The sequence below is a fragment of the Procambarus clarkii genome, chromosome 88 (assembly GCF_040958095.1).
Source record: "Procambarus clarkii isolate CNS0578487 chromosome 88, FALCON_Pclarkii_2.0, whole genome shotgun sequence".
Lineage (NCBI taxonomy): Eukaryota > Metazoa > Arthropoda > Malacostraca > Decapoda > Cambaridae > Procambarus > Procambarus clarkii.
This window is the reverse complement of record NC_091237.1, coordinates 20,522,669-20,537,705: the sequence shown is the minus strand read 5'-3', so window position 1 is coordinate 20,537,705 and position 15,037 is coordinate 20,522,669. Positions and strand designations below refer to the sequence as shown.

General features: G+C 32.6%; 1 protein-coding gene across 11 annotated transcripts in view; it reads left to right on the top strand.

Annotated features, from left to right (window-relative positions):
- Positions 1-15,037, top strand: part of LOC123745767 (zinc finger and BTB domain-containing protein 14) — a 191,875-nt gene that overhangs the window by 151,491 nt on the left and 25,347 nt on the right. Inside the window, exons 6-7 of one of the 11 annotated variants that reach the window (XM_045726660.2) lie at positions 11,388-11,465; positions 12,910-14,766. The exons of 5 other annotated variants lie outside the window; for them this stretch is intronic. In XM_045726660.2, the coding sequence (XP_045582616.2) occupies positions 11,388-11,465; positions 12,910-13,326 (495 nt within the window). In that variant the 3' untranslated portion in view covers positions 13,327-14,766. Of the gene's footprint in view, positions 1-204; positions 649-5,246; positions 6,026-8,918; positions 10,184-11,387; positions 11,466-12,909; positions 14,767-15,037 lie in introns of those variants that run through there. 5 more of the 11 variants (XR_011225743.1, XM_045726678.2, XM_045726676.2 and 2 more) reach the window with 5 other exon arrangements.

Below are 15,037 nucleotides of genomic sequence, written 5' to 3'. Positions count from 1 at the left end.
ATTTTTGATCTTTTACATACAATGGAGATGTGAGAATTTCACTAAATACCACTTCAAGCGATACCTTAATTGTTCATGTTTCTCAAATGATTGAATGTTTGTTTATGCAGGAGATTAGTATTGTATCATTAATAGGGACATGATAGTGTTGGCCTTATCTGTTCTTTACTTTATAATCGAGAGTAAGATGAAGCCTCTCTACAGGTGGATCGGGAGGCTAACTGTGAGTGGAGTGGTGGAAGAAGAACCAGAGGAGAGTGGCAGAGCCTCACCTCTGCAGGCAAGGTGCATCATTGTCCACACTGTACTTACAACACCACCTTTATCCATAATCTTAAGAGACATATATTAAGACACACTGGAGAAAAGCCATTTACTTGCCCCCATTGCTCGTACAGCACTGCAAGAAAAGATTTGTTGAAAGAACACATTAATTCTCATAATATTGATATGCCATATGCCTGTCCTTACTGCCTTTACAGTACGTCTCATCAGTATATTTTACAGCGTCATATTCGTATTCATACAGGAGAAAAGCCTTATGTATGCAATTTTTGTTCTTATCGAGCTTCTTGTAAAACAAGTTTAAACAGCCATTTACTCTCACATAAGTCGGATAACTGTTCATTATAAAATTTAAATGCAAAATTAAAAATATAATTTATTCAATTCATACAGTATATAAATGAGCAAATACTCATAAGTTATGATGGAACTTTCATGATTCAAAAACTTATTAATTATTGAAGTTCAGAGAATTTTAAAGTTTGAAAATGAAAAAAAAAATTTAATGGCTCTGATAACTGAATCATATGCTTGAAGTAATGATCCTGTTTGGTTTTCAGCAAGTTAATAAGTAAGTGTACATAATTGTGTATAAATATATGTTTTAATATGCTGTTAATATGTGTATATTGACCATATCATGCCGATGTTACTTCATGATTGTACAATATTAGGTCAGTGTTATTAATAGTCTATGTTTTCAAAAGTTTCTAACAAAGTAAAGCTTGCAAAAATAGATATTTTCTTTTAAAGAAACAACCTTAGTCATGATTTGTGTTGCAAATAAGTGATGAAAATTACTAATAATAAATTTATGTATTACTCCAGTGAAAAGCTGATTATTGCTATATACAATGTTTATCGTGTGATATGTAGATGATAAAAAGTTTATATTTTTATTAATATTTACTTTATATATTGTGCATATATATATATACAGTACATATTTTAAATACAGTACAGTACTTGAAAATTTCAAATGCTTTAGCTGAAACTAGAAGTACAAGAAGTACATAGTACAAGAATATAACAACTCTTGTATATATCTCAAAAAAAAAAAAAAAAAAAAAAAAAAAAAAAAAAAAAAAAAAAAAAAAAAAGAAGTTCTGCTTGCGTGATGCACAGCTGAGTGCTGTACCACTGTACCACCTCACCCCTCCAACTTTGCATCACATGAGCAGAGGTGCTAGTCTCAGCCAGGGCATTTGGAATTTTCGAGTACTGTACTAGTATTTTAACAATACAGGCTGGGGGACCATTCAGGTTTAACATAGTGGTAAGCCTGCAAAGCATTGGAGTATCCCAGAAATGGCATCACTGCCTGATGTTATAATGGAAGGGGACTTCCCTTCACCAAACACTAACACCTCTCCTCCTCCACCACCCCCACCACCCCTCCTCACTGTCTTCCATACGCCAACAAGAGTCCTCAGTAAAGGTAAGGTATACTGTACTGTAGTACAAAATATGAGTAGTATTATATATAAAATGTATTATGAAGTTAATATTTTTGGGAGTGTGGATCGATTAATTCAATTTACATTAATTCTTATGGGAAAATTCGTTTCGGCTTATGAATTTTCGGTTGACGAACCATCTCTGGGAACACATTAAATTTGTAAACAAAGGTACCACTGTATTTTGCTGTTTGGTTTTCTTCTCATAGTTTTACAGAAATATAGAGACTAAAGTTGTGAAACCTGCATAAGTACATTCTCTTAGGGGATTTTAATAAATTGCCTTTTACAGTAATATTTAAATGTTTATGTAATTAGGTTTTACAAGTACAGTATGTTGTTCAGAATGTGGAAAGGAATGAATGATAATTCCAACTTTAATTTGCATTACTTGTAACTCGTAATTTAAGTATTAAGTAGTAATCAGTTCTTCATATTCAATAAATTCAAAGTAGACTGTAACGAGCTCTTATTTTCTTTGTTAGAAATGATATGATAATCACTACTTGTTTTCTTGCTTTACTAAACAAAAATTCTTTTGCAGAGTTGAGTGTACTAGATATTAAAATACTTAATTCTTTTAAATAGCTACATAATCAGTAAATGATCATCCCAATCCCTTTATAGTTCACGCTAATCTGTAATGTTAATTTAACTGAATTACTTTGTCATTTGTCTGTGTAGCGTAGTAATAGAAAGTGCAAATTATCAAATTTTTCATGTCTGCTGTCATATTCACAAGTAAGATATATTTAATGCATTAATTTATACAGTAAAGTATAAATTTTGCAAATTTGATCCCTCTGTATTCAATCTTCTCTATATTTTCATTAAAACGTATCATACACTTTATACAAATATTTTTCTACCATGATTCTTTTTTAAAGTACGTTCAATATTTGCCAAGTTAACATGGCAGAAAAGCTCTAGTTAAAACACTGGGTATGTATGCAGTAAAGATCTAGTAAAAGCCGGCTCGGTATATGCATATGTATACATAATATAGTGAAAATCTGCTAAAAGCCTGCTGGGTATGTGGCTATGTATGTATAATATAGTAAAGATCTGGTAAAAGGCTGCTGAGTATGTGGCTATATATGTATGATATAGTGAAGATCTGGTAAAAGCCTGCTGAGTATGTGGCTATGGCTACATGATGTAGTAAGCATCAAGTAACAGGACACCACCATTTTAAGAGATGGACAATTGTTGCAAGGACAAATGCAACTGTGCAAGCAATGTTGTTTGTATCATCTTTGCATCAGTGAACTTGTCCTCAGTTTCTTCCATAATTCTAACTTCTAATAATAACAATAATAGTGAACCGAAGAGTAAATAAATTACATTTCTTAAATTAATCAACTTATGTAAAGCAAAATTATGGTTTATTCCCTCCCAGTAATGAATAAACATGGAAATATATAACCTATCATATCACTGATAACAGTTACAAGGAAAACTTAACACCTTATGGTTATGGGTATGGTTTTCCAAAAATTTATTTATTAAAATAAATGGTGTCAGTAAAATACAGTGTTCCAAAGGGGCACCATTGTATTTTGGCTGGAAACTTTCATCACTTATGTATAAAGGTGTCTAGGAAAGTCTCTATTGTTATGTAGCCTACTTCTGAATAACCGTTTTAATACATTTTCTACCTTTCTGAACAATACAGTACCAAACTGTTAAAAAAAAAATTTGAATTGTTTGGTGTACTTTCCTACCGCAACAAAATATTAGTTTTATGTTTGAAGATACATTACATTATAAGTTAACTAACTACTGTAAATAAAATAAAATACAACATTGTACTGTACACATTACATAATGTTGAATAGTACATGAAATATATTAATATTGTTCAGGTACAGTATATGCATACTTGCCAAGGATCTGATACTCCTCCACATATAATCTCGGAATGATATCCAGGTGAGTATGGTCATGTTAAATTGAGGGAGAAGGTAGAAGTCGAATCTTGATACACTGATATCAGTGTACAGTGATACACTACACTGATACAATGAATCGAAGCTGTTACACTGAAGGTTTAGGTTTACAGGGAGGAGGAATACTAGAATTCTTGAATTCAAGCAAATGTTGTAGCCCTTTCTGAAGTATGAGTGTTAATTGTTTCAAATCATCACTTTTAATTCTCGAAAAGTCTGAGTATGCACAGTAACAATTAATTATACTGATGGTGATTCTTCTCTCCACAAACTTTTAAAATAATTTCAAAGCACAATACTGTACTTATCTTTTGACTATATGCTTGCTTTTTTAGTTTCATGATCTTTTTCCTCCTTTGCTGGCCCAACCACTTGGACTGAATGGTAGAGTGACGGTCTCACTTCATGCAAGTTGGCATTCAATCCCTGAACGCCCAAGTGGTTGGGCACCTTTCCTTCCCCTCGTTCCATCTCAAATCCTTATCCTGACCCCTTCCCAGTGCTATATAGTCATAATGACTTGGTGCTTCCTCCTGATAATTCCCTTTCTCTTTTGCTGAGAACTGTGAATCTTGCCAATTAATATGTGTATTTTCAGTCACTACCCTTTCACCTTCTCAGGGACTATGACACACTCCATCTTCCTCCACCATCATCACAATAAACTCAGCCGTCACCACCCCATGTTCATTACATTCATTAATAGCAGTAAAAGCTCAACTTTACATTCCAGTCATTACTCCTGATGGTGCTAATTTGGTTTCTAATTCCTGGAAAGATAGCTAAGACTTTCAGGATTTTTCCAGTATAGCAAACTATTGCTAGAGGTGTGTATTGTTGAATGACATCCATGTACTGTAGAATTTCTAGGATTTTTGAATATTACTGTATAGGCACATTAACTCTCCTGCTGATTGTAGTCACACCAGCCCCTATCATATGAGAGGTACAGGAGCAGTTTAAGGGTTAATATAACTTTTTCCTTACTAAATTGTTAACACATACATTAACTAATTTTGGCAATTATTGTATTTATTTAGCTTTAATAAGATGAAAATGAAACTGGAGAATTGTAATTCACTATTACTCAATTTTTTAGGCTATGGTGTACAATAATAGTATAAGTACAGTATATTCTACACATATTATTTGTAGGTAACAAAGATGGTTCCAGAAAGTAATAAAACTGGATTTTATTATGTTTTAAGGTCAAATATAAGTACAGTAATATAAGATAAAGGAGAGTTCATAAAAGGCTGGCATTAAATAAAAGCTACATGGTTTTATATTTATAGAATATATTGCAATCCAAGATTTAAATAAATATTTACACATTTTATGCAACCAAGTTTTAATTTGTGTTAATACTGTAAGATTTTGATGATCATTGTTCTGATGTTCTGATTACAACCAGCATTGTAATTAATTTTTACTGGAACAATTTCTAGACCTCTTGTCTTTTTTAGCAATATATTACATCAGAAATTATCTGATAAAAGAAAGCTGTCTATATGAACATTATAACAAAGAAAGTAAGATGAAGCCTCATCTACAGGTGGAGTGGACTGCTGATGGACGAACCTCAGGAGATTTGCAGATCCCAACCAGCAATGTGCATCAGTGTCTTCACTGTTCCTACAGCACAACAAATACTCATACTCTTAAAAGACATTCATTAACACATACAGGAGAAAAACCTTTTTCGTGCTCTTTCTGTTCATATAGCACTACCAGAAAGGAGCTCTTAAAGGAACACGTCCATACACACACTGGAGAAAGACCTTTTACATGTCCATTCTGTTCCTATAGTTCTTCTCACAAGAATATCTTAAGGAGACATATTCGAAGGCATATTGCCAAACCATACACTTGTACTTTCTGCTCATACTGTGCAATAAGTGAGGCAAATTTGAATAATCATATGTTAACTCACAAAAATATAGACCAAGAAGAACAGTAATATAATTTCAAACTACAATATTTTGTTTAAAATAGATCTATAAGTGAACAAACTCGAAAGGATTAGTGGTGAGATTAGAGGAACATCGGATACAGTGAAATGCAGTACTGTAGTTAATATTTTTTATTATAAACACCTCAAATTAAGCCAAGTAGTCATTGCATGAATGATCTCAATCCACAGTAAAAGGTAGGGATCCTAGAGTAATGGTAATTGGCTATTACTCAGAACAGCTGAGTTAGATGAAAAGTTTGATCCAATAAATTAATGGTAGTCAAGAGCAAAATGTGCACACAGTGATGTAGAGAACACCAAGATGAGAGAAAACCTTATTTATTAATGACATTTTATCTACAAATAAAGTTGAATTATCATCTTAGAATTTCTCTACTTCCCCAGTCTATTACAGATAGCAAACAGTATGTCTCAGTTAATGTAACTCACTACACAAGCATATACAGGTATGTATATTGCACCTAGATTAGCTCTAAGCAGAGATATGATGAAATAGTCTAAAACTATAGATTGAATGTACTTAGGTAGTGGGTTGCAACAATTAAAGAACATCATCCATTTCTTTATTAGTATAATTGCTTAGATGCTGTTCTTGACTGATATGCTTCTGGTCCAAGATATTTTTATCAGGAAAGCTTTTTGTTTTGAAGCATTACACACAACTAAAATACCATTCATATCAGCAATCGCACCAACAACAGTACTATGTTGGTGACCTAACTGTATTTCATGTAGGTATGTCAATGGCTGATGTTTAGGTACTAGTGCTGTTAAATATGTAAAAGACAACTGATGGATATATTTTTATTTAATCTATTATAAAAGATACGTACCTGCCAACTTTCATGACCTAAATGATGCAGGAATGTGAAAAAGAAGCTTGTTTCTTCATGTACACAATATATAGTAACTGAAAATATTATACGATCCATATTCAGTGGAAGGAAACAGGAATCAAGGTTATATATTCCATAAAAAATTAATAAAAATAACTGAAATTTATTGAGCCTTACAACATGTGTTAAAGTTTATGTTAATGACATACAGGTATAACAAACTACTCATAAACAGTTCATAAGTAATACATCTTTCAACAGTTATTTATTTGTGAACATCATCTACATGATATCATAGAGACCTTCATTAAGTATGCTGATAATTACAATAGTTTGTACATTACTAAATGCATGTACTGTATATCACTATTATCAAAGTCCCCCAAGTATGTTACCTACATCGTTTGATTGACAAAGGGAGAAATTGTCCCCTAGAGTGGAACAGTTAGAGTGAGTGGTATCTAGAGTGAATGTTGGGGATGTCACTAGAACAGTGATATTGTATTGGTATTGTTTTTGTTTGCAACATGTCCGTCCAAGAAATGCTTGCTTACCATACAGTATTTCAGTGTTGTACTGACTGGTGTACAGTACTTTTAAAAGTGCCTGTTTTTTTAACTTTTCTGACATAATTACTGTACAGTTAATGGAATAGTATTGAAAAGCTTATTTATGATTGATGCCATATAAATGAGCACAATATATTAAACATGTTTTTTCTGTCCAATTAATATAATTTTATGCTACTGAAATCATTGGACTTATTTGTGAGTTGTCATTCCACCAAGTACTCTCAAGATAAATTACCTGGAGTTTCATATTACTCAGTTGACTTTCATGCTCTTCCAACATCTATAACAGTTTACTGTGTTCAATACAGGTATGTTCCCTGATCCGTATGATTCCAGTACTTTGCTTACACTTGGAGCTATTCTCCAGTTTTTGACATATTAATGCAACATTACATGCTTCACAGTCTGAGAAGTATATATTCTTATAGTACTCCAGTCCAGCTTATAATTCGTTTCTTTAACATACAGTATTTCTAAGGCTTTAAACTTATCTAAATACTGCTCTTTAGCAGTTTAAATAATGCCTATTACTTCCTAACTTTTAAACACACAATATCCAATAATAATATTTATCTTCAATACAATACTAAGACTTTAAAATAACTCCAACAATTGTTGAAATCTTTACTTGGTAACAACTACAGACCAAGAATGAAGTCCTGCAACATTTGTGCAGTAACCACAATACTTCAGTCTGCTGAAAATCTCTTCTCCAACAAAATATAAAATCAGGATTTCAGCAGTAGCTCCAAAACTGGTCTCCTCAGTGTCACTAGCATTTATCAGTGTTTCATTCCGAACACTTCATTATTTCTTCACCAATCCAGAATATCTCCTATATTGGGTTACAACTTACCTCTTCATATCTTAATCATATTTATTTACATTATTCTTCACACACATTTTTTAATGTGTTCACAAACTTGTTAAGTGTATGATACTGTGTTGGTTTAGATAGGCATTCTCAACAGATGCAATATCACTCTCAAAAGTGATATCGCCTTGAAATCCCCTAGAAATAATTCAGGGTCATACATTAGATAAACACACAAATTTTATTGACAACTGAAAGGAGACTTGTTGTTTTAGATTCAGCTACTCGGAACAAAGGGTTCCAAGTAGCACGGGCTATGGTGAGCCCGTAGTGGACTTACCTGGCACAGGAGTGGGGCTGTAACTGTGAGAAAGAAGATGATTTCTCCTATTTGCTCTTGATGATTGTTAAATGACAACAATTAAACACAAAAATAACAAAAAAATATATTTGTATATAATGAAAATTAGCTTGTTTATTGCTAATTTTGCGGACCCTATAGTTACCTTGGGTTTCTGTGGAGCCAAGGTTGAGAAATGCTACATTAGATTATAGTATAGTTCACCATAAAATTATTATTAGAAGACCATTTACTGACAGACTTACAGCACACTCACTTTGGAAGTATAATAATAATGCATACTTTGAGCATAGGGATGAGGGGCACACTGTTTGATATTGCTTATCCCATCTTGGCCAGCAATGAGTATTACCTACTTGTATTAAAATCTATTGTGTGTTCATAATCATTAATTTATTTTAATCTTAAATTTTATATGTATAATATGATATATTGTATTTATAATTATTTAGCCAAAACTGATTCAGATAAGGAAGATGTCAACAGAAATAGTTAGAATTGTTTGTATTGTGATGTAATGGCAACAGAAATGAAAACATTAAGTTTTCAGTGAACCAATATCCAGCAGTATATCCAGGAAAAGCTGCTCTCTGACAAATGTTGAACGTTTAGCATCATAATTAACTTAATTGCATTATTATCACAAGTAAGATAAAGCCTCATCTACAGGTGGAGCGGGAGACTAAGTATCAATGGAGTGATGGGAGAAGAACTGCAGGAGAAGGGCAGGGCCACACCTCTACCAACAAATGGCATCAGTGTCCCCATTGTGACTACAGCACACCTGATTCTTACAAATTAAAGAGACATATTTTAAAGCATACTGGAGAAAAGCCATTTTCATGTTCATACTGTTCTTATAGTACTACACGAAAAGAATTTTTGAAGGAACATATTAATACACATACTGGTGAAAAACCGTTTTCCTGTGCATATTGCCCTTATAGTTCATCTCATAAGAATATTTTAAGGCGACATGTTCGCAGACACACTAAAGAGAAAACCTATTCTTGTACTTTTTGTTCATTTAAAACAATTGATGAAACAGATTTAAGTAATCATTTACTAATTCATATGATAAAAGAATAAATACCGTAATAATTTTCAAATTGAAAAAAAGTCTGCTCTTTTGTTAAGGTATCATAATTATTGTGTTGTGAAAGTCCTTTAGAAATATGAATGAAACTGGGAAGAAATTAGAGCTAAGTGCCTGACGTTGGTTTCCTAGTTGTAGAGTAGCATATGTAGAATAATTGTTTAACAGTTTGTGATGTTTCCATGTCATATAATCTTGCCAAAGTTTGACAGCATTTGTTTTGATCGTATGTAATGTAAAGACATTATACCTAGAGCGATGAGATTTTTTCATCTAATTTTTTTTTTTTTTACTCAATTAGCAAATATTATCGTTTGTGCCTGATGCGATTCACTTTAAATGTAGAAATTTTGTTATGTAAGAACTCTGTTTAATGATTTTTTATATGTATACATATCCATTCATACTACAATATTTACTTTATTCTGCTGAGTTTATAATGGATAAAATATAAAGCACCATTTAAACATTGCACTCTACAACATGACGATGATTTAAAAATTACAAATGTTATATTATGTGTAGTTTTTATGCTAAGTATCTAATATTTAGGAATCTAAGTTTTGAATTTGCTACCCATTTTGGGGTACTTACTGTTCACTGCAAAAAAAAAAAAAATCTTGAGAATGTGTTGGTGAAAGTTTTTAGCCAAATTTTAAACTTGTCTTAATAATAATATACTGTCAGTAGTTTCAAGGCATCATGTTAGAGGTCTGGGAAGACGGGACACCATAAGCGTAGCTCTCATCCTGTAACTTCACTTAGGTAATATACAATACAGAGTTTATGTAATCATATCGTACAGAATTAGAAATTGACTAATAAAATCTCATCAGGTTCTCTGCATTTCTCTCTCAATGCTATACAGCACTGTATAAGATTAGGCGTCTATCGTATTATTTCCAAGTAAATAGATGATTTTTTTTAAGTGGACAGATTTCTTTTCACATTTAAAAGGAATCTCATATAGTCATCACTTTATGCCAGAATAAGACTTGTTGAAAGTATAGCAAACCAAAAATACATGATTTTTTTGTTTTACTATTCTAAAGTGACATATTTTTGCCTTAATGGTCATAAAATTTGAACAAAAAGCTTGCCGAAGAATTGAAATCTAATACTGAAGAATTTTAAATGTTACCACAGAGTTTATATACTGTATAATGTCCAAACCTCAGCTGGTTGCATTTGGTTAGTGCCTTTACTGCTCATCACATGAGAATGACGTATAATGTTAACTTATAATATTGAAGGAAAAAAATAGCACTAGGCACAGTGAGACTAATCTTGTTTACTGTTTTAAGAGGGAGCCAAATTTTCTTACTTAAACTGTAGTAAAAACAAAATAATCATAAATCTGTTCTTACATTACATTACCTACATAATGGGAACACCAAGATCTAGAAGATAACTCAAATGAAGGTTCTCATTCTAGATTCACATCAAGAAAAATTTACTGAATCAGTACACTTACAATATTCAAAAGTTTGTTAGATACTTGGCTATTTAATCATAATACATTGACATTTGAAAACCTATATTACAGGAGATGTATCTTATTGATACAATTTTAAATAATTAGAAATAATGCAAATTTTCCTTATTTGTTTAATATATATAGGTATTTTATTTTTTGAATTAACTAACATTAAGAGGCTTTAACCAATTTAATTCTATCATGACACTTTTATTTTGTATTTTTATGTATAAAACTGAATGTACATTTTAGACAGTTTTTATAACGATCAATTTCTTTGCAGTACATCAGATGAGAACCTGGAACTTTTTAAGTACAGTAATTAAATAACTACCCAAACAATTTTTTTTTTTTTACCAGGGATGTAAAAATTTTGCTTAAAAATGTAACTCATTCATGAACACTATAAATGCACAGAAGACAGATATATCAAATAATTATGATTTTTTCCTTTATTCTAAGTTATTAAAGAAATACTGTAATTTATTTAAGAACATATTCCATCCAAAACTTAAGACCAAAATTTTGTATCTTTCAAAGTTACTTTATAAAGCCTCCTCTGCAGGTGGAGCTGGAGTCTAACTGTCAGTGGACTGGCAAGAGGACCACAACTGACTGGCAGGGTCTCTCCTCTGCCAGCAAGGTGCATCAGTGTCCCCACTGTGCCTACAACACTGCCAAAATCCATACTCTCAGGAGACATATATTAAAACATACTGGGGAAAAACCATTTTCATGTCATTATTGCTCTTATAGTACAACAAGAAAGGAACTCCTAAAGGAACATATTAATATACACACTGGTGAAAAACCATTTTCCTGTCCATTTTGCACCTATAATACTTCCCATAAAAATATATTAAAGGTTCATATTCGTAAACACACCGGAGAAAAACCATATGCTTGTACATTTTGTACATATCGTTGCTCAACAAAGGCAAATTTAAATAGTCACTTGATGACACATCAAATTAAGGGTTACACTGTTTAACATGGTCATCACCAAATGGGTTCTGTAATGTAAGGTGAAACTGGTGAGTATTTGTTTATATTGAAAATAAAATAGAGTCCAAATAGTCTACATATAGAAACAGAAAGCAAAATTTCTTATCCCACAAAACTAGTGAAAAGCCAATATTATTAGCCATGCATAAATGTATGATTTAAGAAAATGTCTCTCATACATGATACACAACAGCTGATGTACACTTGTACATCTTTATGTCTTTACTGTAACCTTACCATCTGGACTATATTGCAAGAATAGACATATTCAAAATTTTCTTAATTTTTCTCATATGCCCATGTGTACATTCCACACAGGCAAAGTTTGCCCATTCATCAAGATACCAATAATTCAAGCATGAATTAAATGTTTCTGTAGTTTCCAAAGACTCGTGCTTTGGTATTAACCTAAATTTATTTCAAGCTTTACATGTTTTTCCTTTTGCTATTATTTTTCCCTTCCACAGGAAATTGATCAGTATGGTCTTAAAGTGAGAAATTTTTGTGCTCCTTCTTTAGTTAAAAATTATTGTATTACTCCTTACCTCTTTCAAAAATCAAGTCAAACTCTTCTTGAGAATAATGCACATTGTCAGATTGGTTTCACTGTTTTTTGTAATTCAAATCTCCAATGTATTGTGTTAAATATACATTTTAAAATGTATGGTAGCAATTGTACAACTTTGAAAAGTTTCTTGATATCACTGCATACAAGGTTAAGTTTTCAACTTTGGTACCTTAGAATCCCAGGGTTAAGGTAGTTTTAAGCTATTTAGAAGCTTATACAGTATAGTATTTATTAATATTAAGTGAGATAAAGTTATATAATTTTTTTACAGTACAGTACTGTATTTGTATATTGATTGTACGAGAGGATTTTATTTTAGTGCATGTCATATGACACTTTAAAGAAACTAATACCCTGTAATGTTCATACTTAAAATGTTTTTAGAGTAATGAGTTTTATATTTTTTATAATGGTTTTTATAAATGCATTTTAGGGGAAATGGGTTTGAGAAACACAATTTTCAGTCTTGTTATTGGAAACTATAATGAAAAGTAAGATAAAACCTCCTCTACAGATGGAGCGGGAGACTAACAGTCATTGGCCTGATGAGAGAAGAACCAGAGGAGAATGGCAAGGCCTCAAAGTTCATCAGTGCCCCAACTGTGCCTACAACACCACTGATTCCAATAAACTGAAGAGACACACACTGAAGCATACTGGAGAGAAGCCATATTCATGCCCTTATTGCTCTTATGGCACTACGAGGAAAGAACTTTTAAAAGAGCATATCAATATTCACACAGGAGAAAAACCATTTTCTTGCCCATTTTGCTCATATACTGCTTCTCATAGGAACTATTTGAAAGACCACATACGTAGGCACACTGGTGAGAAGCCATTCTTATGTCCATATTGTCCATATCATGCTTCTCGAAAATCTAATTTAAATGCTCATCTTGTGGTGCATAAATCAGAGAGCCATCCTATGTAATGTACTGTAAAAGGATTGCATAAAGTATATTGTTCTGAGAAATACATGAGATATGTTCCTTTCTTTACTTGCATCCTTTAGAAAATTCAAGTTATTACATATTGTTAAGATTAGCAGTTATACTGAACTGATCTCATAGTCATTGTCTTGTTCCATTATTAGGGGATCAGTTTCCTTTAGTCATGAGCAGGAAGCCCATTAGTGTTATCAACATCCCACTAGGTCTCATGCTGACTGTTCCTGGGATACAACCCAGTGTATGTGATAAGTTTATTCTCACAGGAAGACAGATTTTGCCTGTAACACAAGCTTAATTGATATTTTCTGAGAGCTTCACACTTTGATAAATAATAAATCATGCACTAAATAAATAGAAAAGCTAAATCACAGAAACTGTTACACAGTATTCTATTGTTTATGTTGAAGCTACCCATATATGTATGTTTTGCATTCAATCGATTGACACAAACAACTACTGGACACATACAGCAGACTGACACAAACAACTACTGGACACATACAGCAGACTGACACAAACAACTACTGGACACATACAACAGACTGACACAAACAACTACTGGACACATACAGCAGACTGACACAAACAACTACTGGACACATACAGCAGAATGAGACATAAACAACAATGGGGCACATTGAGTAGACTCAACTGTGCACATTGAGTAGACTGAGATATAACCAACTACTGGGGCACATACATTAGACTGTGACACAAACAGCTACTGAGACACATACAGTAGACTGATACACAACTACTGGGACATATACAGTAGTCTGAGACAACCAACTGGTGGGGCACATACAGTTGACTGTGACACAACCAACTGCTGGGGCACACCGTCAGTAGTTTCAAAGCGTTATATGACAAAGAGTGTTGGGAAGACGGGACACCACGAGTGTAGCTCTCATCCTGTAACTACACTTAGGTAATTCCATACAGTTGACTGTGACACAACCAACTGGTGGGGCACATACAGTTGACTGTGACACAACCAACTGGTGGGGCACATACAGTTGACTGTGACACAACCAACTGGTGGGGCACATACAGTTGACTGTGACACAACCAACTGGTGGGGCACATACAGTTGACTGTGACACAACCAACTGCTTGGGCACATACAATTGACTGTGATGCAAAAAAGTCTCACTTGAAGCAAACAAAATATATGATTCTATAATTTAACATGTCTATAGGTAATTGTAATAGTGGGTTCATCTACATTTGATTAATTAATACGAACATTTTAGCATTTTAAACAAGTGTAATTAAATTTTTCCTACAATGAAATAACAGAATCCATGATGTATTAATAGATAAGGTCCTTGTTTGAAAATCTTTTTATAGATGACACAACCTGTAAATAAATTTCTGTAATTTTAAACTGTAATAAACATACTTTCTTCTAATAACATAAATCAGAAAGAGTTTTATACTTATCCTCAATACATGGTGCGGCACTAGAAAAGATGTGATGTAGGAAAAACTTGATGGTATGAGTTATTGATGTAAAAAAATGCAACTGCAAAATGAAGCTTTTTTTTCTGGCAGACATTTTGTCTTTGTCCATAGATATTTGAAAAAAGTTAATTTCCCTTGACTGAATCACAATCAAGGAAAAAATATGTCTTAAATTTCCTTTAAAAATGAACACCAACACTTTGCTTCTTCAAAGAATTACTGTATATC